This window comes from Nicotiana tabacum, chromosome 22 (genome assembly GCF_000715075.1).
Source record: "Nicotiana tabacum cultivar K326 chromosome 22, ASM71507v2, whole genome shotgun sequence".
Lineage (NCBI taxonomy): Eukaryota > Viridiplantae > Streptophyta > Magnoliopsida > Solanales > Solanaceae > Nicotiana > Nicotiana tabacum.
In genome coordinates, this window is record NC_134101.1 from 179,785,565 (window position 1) to 179,793,317 (window position 7,753).

At 39.4% G+C, this 7,753-nt stretch overlaps 1 protein-coding gene across 1 annotated transcript; it reads right to left on the reverse strand.

Annotated features, from left to right (window-relative positions):
- Nucleotides 1–358: 358 nt before the first annotated feature.
- On the reverse strand, nt 359–4,984 carry LOC107825294 (uncharacterized). Its single transcript, XM_016652134.2, has 2 exons — nt 4,495–4,984; nt 359–1,897 (listed from the first exon to the last, which is right to left on the reverse strand). Exons 1-2 carry the CDS (start codon nt 4,734–4,736, stop codon nt 484–486), a joined length of 1,656 nt encoding a protein of 551 aa, XP_016507620.1. The 5' UTR covers nt 4,737–4,984; the 3' UTR covers nt 359–483.
- Nucleotides 4,985–7,753: the final 2,769 nt, after the last annotated feature.

A 7,753-nucleotide genomic window follows, 5' to 3' on the forward strand; every position in this document is an offset into this window, starting at 1 on the left:
CAATTAGCAAAAAAGAAAGATCCTTTTGCCTCTTCCAATGATATGTACATTTATGTGACTGACTAGTTATCCGGATTAAAATTGTATCAAGGCATAAATCTATATAGATTACCGAAAAAGTTAAAAACTTGTGAATTGCACTCCATAACACGTCTAATTTTAAGGTGTTAGTCTGTTAAACAAAGATAGGCGCGAACTAAAGACTAATTACTGTGCAGTATTCATTTGTTTTACTCTGTCACCTAACAAGAACGATAAACAGGGTCAGAGGGGGGCTTCCTTGGAAAAAAGAACTTAAATCATAATTGTTTCAGTCTCATAGATCCTCTGCTGTATAGCAGAAAATTATTAGACTGCCTTTACTAAAATTTTCTTCTTGTTCTTGGATTTCCTTTGCACATGTAGTCACAATATATAGTTACAGTGTAAGCCCAAAAAAAGGAGAGCTTGGCTTAAAGAATGAATTTATCTATAGTTTGTAAATCAGAAATTCCATCTTGGTGATGAATTTACTGCACTTTGACGAGGTCTAGTTGGTGGCTCTACGCTGTTTCGTCTAATTGGTGGCTCTAAGTTGTTTCTTTTCTTCATGATTGAAGATACTGTTGGGCTGTAATAGTCATTGCTCCTTTGTGAAGTTGCTCCTTGGGAGTAGACCTTTCTTCCTTGCATACCGCTCCTTTGTTGTTCTAGCATTGCTCGACGAGCACCCGAATTATTTTGGACTGCTCCCCACCTATTGTAGTTCACACAACTTTGGCTCCTCCCTACTTGCTGATACCTTCCTTCTCTTGGGCTTGGAATATTTCGGCTTTCAGCAGTTTCAGCAGAGTACATTGTTATCTGTCCATCACTGCTGTATCCATTTTCCATTTCCAAGATCTTTATTGGAGAAGAACTTGATTGAACTTCACTCTGGACCCCATTTACGGATCCAGTTGAAGCAATCTCAGCATCTGCCACCGGGTTGGACTGCCACATATCATTTGGTTTGTCTTCTCTTATTGGCTGCTGCAAGGAAGGTTTGTTGACAAAATTTTCACCAAAGCTGGATGGGATTTTTCTGGCAGGTTGTGCCGAGTCAGGAAATTTGGCAATCCTTGGTAGGAAGTTAATATCCAAAAGCTGGATGTGAGTACCTTCCTTCTTCCCAACTGGTACTGAAGTTAAATTTGGTGACTCGTAAATTTCAGGAGTTCGAATTCCATGTACAGTATGAGGATCAGTAGTTAATGCTTCGTCTTCCATATTAGTTGCAAAGGCAGAACAGCTTGGTCCAGAGTGCTCTCTAGGTTTTGACAATCGGTTCGATGATGATGGAGTCTCCCCATTTTCAGCTTCACTTGACTTAAAAACACGCCTCATTGTGAAGGAAGCACATGAATGCTCACTCTTTTGACCAGCTGACATTAACCGAACTATCGGTAACTTGGGTTTATTGATGTCGTCAAGGTTTCCCTCCCAATGCTGGTTTAACCAGTCACATATGATGGGGATCGGTATACCGAATTGCATGGGAAAGTCCTTCCTTGACGATGAAGAGGATGGTGAAGCGGATGATGATTTTGAGTGTGAGGATGTTGCAAGCTTCATAGGGTCACATACAATGAACGCAAGATTGCCATGAACATCAAAACCAGCAGTACCTGGGCTCCAACTTATGCCATCAGTTGACAGCTTTATAAGATTATCAGTCGCTATTACTACTTTTCCTTCACCAACAGTCAACTCTTTCTTCTCGCTATACCCGAGGAGGTAAACCACATTACCCAGCTCCAGACTAGGTTTGGAACAGGTTTTAAGGTAGTGAGGCTGCTGAACATGTGCATTTGCGTCTCCATCCATGACGTCAAGGCCCACTATTGTCAGATCTAATACAGAACTGGTAATAAAGAATCTGCAAACAAATGGGTACATAATCAGATGCATAAAATTGAAGCAGCCAGAAGAAAGCAGAACTTGTGTTAACAATAAACAAGATTATAAAGGACTAGAATGCAAAAAGCATTCGCTCATCAGAAGGCAAAATAATTTTAGAACGTACTAGCAGAGTGCTAAAATGCCAAAAAAAATTAAAATTATCATGGCAGCCAATTGACTTCAAGCCGTTTATGATGGTAAACAGGTAGGAAGAGCAAACCGAGCACATCTTCCCCCCCCCCCCCAACACACACACACACAAAAAGCAGCTTATTTTACTGTACTGTGCAATCAATTTTAGCTCAGATACTTCTTTCATGCTTTACAGTTCAGGAGACACATAGAGGTAGACTGTCGTATACCAATTTTCCATTCAACTCCACAACATTGTCGCATCATATTGAACTTTATAATATTGGTTGCAAACACATAACAGCCTGTCAATTATATTCCAACCTGATTTAAGCTAAGTAGCTAACTAATCTTGAGTTGGTAAAACCAGCATAAGAAAAAAAAGAACTGACTTTTACATATCTGCAACTTTTTAATTCGTTAGACATTATTTGAGGCCAAAAGTGTCAACAACTTATGATGATCTTATAGTAGCTCGAAAGTTAGTTCTTCCACAGATAAGCCTAGATTTTCAGGAAAGCCTCACATTCTAGTAAACTATTTTGCACAGGATGATACTTCATCTTGTCCTTCAAGTTTCTCCATCTCTCTGTGACATAGATCATACCATGCAAAACTTGATTCACACGGATTTCTCAACTTTGTTTTCAGAAGATCAGACGCGATATTCATGTATGCTACTCATATTGTTAAGCTGCTTTCTTTTCTTATAGATTAAAGCAGTGTACACACACAAGCAAGCAACCAGTTCTGATGCGCAAATTGTACATCAGTCATGACCCATCTGATAACCTCCATGTTGGAACACCAAAAAAGTGCAGCCCGGTGCACAAAACATCCCACATTCCCGCAGGATCCAAGAAAGGGTCACATCCCAAAGTCTGTGATGTAGTCAGTCTACTCTAATGCAAGCATTAGTGGTTGCTTCCACCGCTCGAACCCGTGACCTATACGTCACACGGAGACAACTTTACCATTGTTCCAACTAGCTTACTCGATATCACAATTGTGTTAATTAAAAATAAGTTAACAAATTCATCAGAGTTTTCTTGAAGTGTCTAAATCGGAAAAGCACTAGTAAACTTCAATACTGTGATCGATTATAAGTTGGAATAAGAAATCTCAATCTCAATCTCAAATCTATATCTAATTTTATGATAGACTATATTTGACAACTTTGTTTGTATTATTTATGTTAACTTCAAATTTCTGCGACCCTGGGAAAAAGAATCTCAACAAAACAATCATCAGAAGCACACGGTACATACAACTTTGTCGTAGAACCTTGACCAACTCTTTATGAAACACCAACATCATTTCTTTAATTGGGTAATACACAAACTAATTACTAACTTCTGTCCTGTGATGCTAATTACCCATTTTGATAACATCAGTGATTGTAAGCATTTTTTATTTTATTCCTTTTCCCTCTCAAGGAGGGATATGGTACCACAGGCCAAATTCAATACACAAATACAAACTTATAAGCTTCTGCCTTCTGCTAGTATGAAGCAATTCCATGCATTAACACTGAAACAGGCTTAATAGAAACAAAGAGATCAGGCAGAACATTGACCATTTTTCTGCTGAGTTAGGTACTTAGCAACAGCTTCCATCATGATAACAAAAGCTTGAATACTAACAAATGAAACATTAGCAGCTGCTTCTTCCTTGACCTCATACTCAATTGTGGCTTTGGTGATGCATGTTGTTTCATCCTTTTCTATGACATCAAAGCGGACCTGAAAGAAAGTGAATCCGCGATCAAGAAGCCCACCTTCCACTGCCATAGCTACTTTGACCCGCTTCTCATCATCCACAACGATAAATTTTTCCTTAGCATAGGTATACAGCGGAGTTCCCACTGGAAAGGTTAGTTTGAGGACTGTCCCAACACCGCCATCGCCTTCAATTATGTCAACTTTGTGTAGGATATGTGGAAGCTCTTTGACCACAATATCGGCCAGTTGAAGCGTGCCATAGACCTTCCAAGCTTCACTGGCAGCCACAGCTACTTCAATCTCTTCAGAAACCGTTCCAAACATAATTTTTGGTGGTTCTAAGACTAATTCTCGGCGGAAGAAGCAATAAAGAGAAAAGCCTTTAAATTACTGAATATGCTCTTTCATGTACCTCTCTAAGTATATATAAAGGCTACAACTAAAATGGTCTCAAATTCCACATCAAGACAAAGGTGCACACAAAGAGAATATATATTCACAGATTCCAAACACTGTAACAGCCGGCCGGCCGGCCAGTTATTCAATGCCTTTTTAGTAACAACCAACATTTTGCTCAACTATGCTGGCCTAAACAACTAACTAATCTTATAAGTAGTAATCTAACTAACAGAACCCATAGACAAAGGTAAAGCTTTTATCTTTAGAAACAACACTACAAAATAGAAAGAAGAAAACTAGTAAAAGGGGAAAGGGGGCAGACCTGTGAGGGAAAAGGGAAGAAGCGACGCCGTTTTGGAGTTGGATCTCAGCAGCTTCAGCAGCAGCAACAGAAGGGAGAATAAGGTGAGTAGTGAGCAAAAGATTCCTGTGAATCAAGAAACCAGTGCCACTAGCAGCTATGTGGGCCATAGCAGGACCTTTAGTAGAAAACATAGAAGCTTTCATTCTCTCAGACTTGCCACCTCCATTACAGAAACACCATGAATCTACCAAAATCCCCATTTTTGGTTTTTGGGGTTATTTTCGTTTCAACAATAATGGGGTAATTTTAGATCCAGAAATTAAAGCTAAAGTTGCATTTTTCTTTTAGCAAGCAATGTGTGTTTTTCTGTCACTACAGTCTATGTTTTTCTGCTGTATCATTGATTGAAAAAAATACTACAGAGAGGAGTTTTGGTTATTTGCAGAAAAATGGTGGGACAAGAAGCTTAAAATGGGACCTTTTGGTTATCCTAATTACAGGAGAACATGTAATGTCTTTCTGGGAAAGGAAGAAGACTAGACTAGAGTGAACCACGGTTAATTCTCGAGTCAGGAACCTAAATGTGGTTATTTTGGACTCCAAATATTTTTTTAAGTGTTAAAAAAAAGAAGTTAGCGTAGTTTAAAAAAAATGAAGACTTTTGAAATTTGTAGCCCTAAAAAAATCAAATAAACAAATCAAAAAGGGGCCCAGAGTATTTGTGTGGTTATAAAAGCTTCTCATTAAGGATAGAATTGTAAGTTTAAGCTAAATTGTTACCAAATTTAGAAAGGAGTCATTCTTTTTGGAATGGGCCAAAAAGAAAATATGTTCACATAAACTGGAAAAAAGGGAGTATATGTCTATATAAAACGCGGTTATGAATCATGTTTTACATTAACGGTCGTTTGAGACGTTAAAGTAAAATGCGGTTATGAATCGTGTTTTACATTAATGGTCTTTTGGGACGTTAAGGTAAAACGCGGTCCATTACCGCGCCTTATATAAAATGTTGTAACAAACCGCGGTTTTATATAGTAGCTGATAAGATTGATATAAAGTGCGGTACATTACCGCGTTTTATATAAAGCGCGGTGATGGACCGTGTTTTATATAAAGCGCGGTAATGGACTGCGTTTTATATAGATAAATAACAAACCCTTCCCATTCCCCCACGTTTCTGCCCAGATCCCCACCCCCTTCCCCCTTCGTTTATTCAAAAAAGCAGTCCCCTCTCCATTAACGTCCAAAAAGGCTCGTGTGGACCCCACCTGTCCGGTAAAAAGTAGATATTGTATCACGACCCGGATTTTCCACCCTCAGGAATCGTGATGGCGCCTACTGATGAGAGCTAGGCAAGCCAACCCTTAACTATCTAATTCCTTACCAAATTACTTCCTTTTTACAATTACGTGCAATAACATAAAAACAACAGAACTTAAATAATTGAGCGGAAGATAACCGTGAAATATCTGAAGGCTACGTCTATTACAACTTTTAAAACCTCAAATACCCCAAAACCTGGTGTCACAGTGTCACAGACTGTCTAAGAGTTTCTACATACAAGGTCTGAAGAAATACAATACAATGTTTCTGAAAAAAGGAAATGAAACAGGAAATAGAGATAGAGGGAGACACCAGGGCCTGCGGACGCCTACAGGTCTACCTTGGGTCTCCGAATGGACTGAAGGAAGCCCTCCAACTACTGTCCGAAAGCTGCTCCGGGATCTGCACACAGTACAGAGTGTAGTATCAGCACAACCGTCCCCATGTACTGGTAAGTGTCTGGCCTAACCCCAGCGAGGTAGTGACGAGGCTAGGACCAGACTCCAGATAAACCTGTGCAGTTATATAACATATGGAGGAAAGTAACAAGTAATGAGCAATTAAAGCTGGGGAAGGGGAACATGTTTCGGGGGTAGCTGACAAAACAAAATAACAAGAAATAACAAGGAAGCCAACAATATAACTTCTAACACAGATAAAGAGAAGTAAAGACAACTTTCACTTTTAGTTTCCATCTTGTTGCAGGCGTGCAACCCGATCCTATATCTCATATCTTGTGGTAGGCGTACCACCCGCTCCCATTTTATCATATTTTGTGGTAGACGTACCACCAGCTCCCATTTCATAATATCTTGTAGTAGGCGTACCACCCGCTCCCATTTCATAATATCTTGTGGTAGGCGTACCACCCGCTCCCATTTCATTATCTTGTGGTTAGGCGTACCACCTGCTACCATTTCATTATCTTGTGGTAGGCGTACCACCCGCTCCCATTTCATAATATCTTGTGGTAGGCGTACCACCCGCTCCCATTTCATAATATCTTGTGGTAGGCGTACCACCCACTTCTATTTCATAATATCTTGTGGTAGGCATACCACCCGCTCCCATTTCACAGTTCATCACACAATCACAAGAAATTCTGGCAAGGGAACATAAGTAATATAATAACTTTCCGACAAGGGAACAAAAGCAATATAATAATTTCCCGGCAAGGGAACAACAATATCGAAATAGTCATCACGGCAAGGGAGAATCAGCTATAACCAATCTCACTTAGTTGGTACTCAGTTCAATTAATGGAAATGCTCAATCATAGAAGATCATTAATTAAATCATACAAAGTGTCATTCAAGAACACAACAACTTTCAATTTAAGACCCACGGTCATGCTTGACACCAATGTATAGATACTCGTCACCATGCCTATACGTCGTACTCAACAAGAAGCAAGTAGCAAGTATGACTCAACTCCTAATCCCTCAAGCTAGGGTTAGACCAAACACTTACCTCGATGCCTTGATCACCACTCAAGTCTCAACTATAGCTTTACCCTTTGATTCCACCACCAATCCGCTCGAATCTAGTCACAAGTTACTTAATTACATCAATAAGTACTAAATGAATCAACCCCAATGCATGAAAATGAGTTTTCTAAAGTTTTACCCAAAAGTCAAAAATCACCCCCTGGGCCCACGTGGTCGAAACCCGAGGTTCGGACCAAAACCAGATTACCCATTCCCCTACGAATCCAAATATATAATTTGTTTTGAAATCGGACCTCAAATTGATGTCCAAATCCTCGATTTTAGAAAAATCTAGGTTCTACCCAAAACACCCAATTTCCCCCATGAAAATCTTTGATTGGAAGTTGAAATCACGTTAAAAGATGTTAAGGAGTGAAGAAAATGAGTTAGAAATCACTTACTAACGTTTTGGAGAAGAAAGGTTGTTTGAAAAATTGCCTCTTATGTTTTTGGGGTTTTGAAAA

Coding starts and splice junctions, on each gene's coding strand:
- LOC107825294 (XM_016652134.2), bottom strand. CDS start 4,736: ATGGGGATTTTGGTAGATTCATGGTGTTTCTGTAATGGAGGTGGCAAG. Junction 1,898..4,494: donor TCTTCCCTTTTCCCTCACAG/GTCTGCCCCCTT, acceptor ATTTGTTTGCAG/ATTCTTTATTACCAGTTCTG.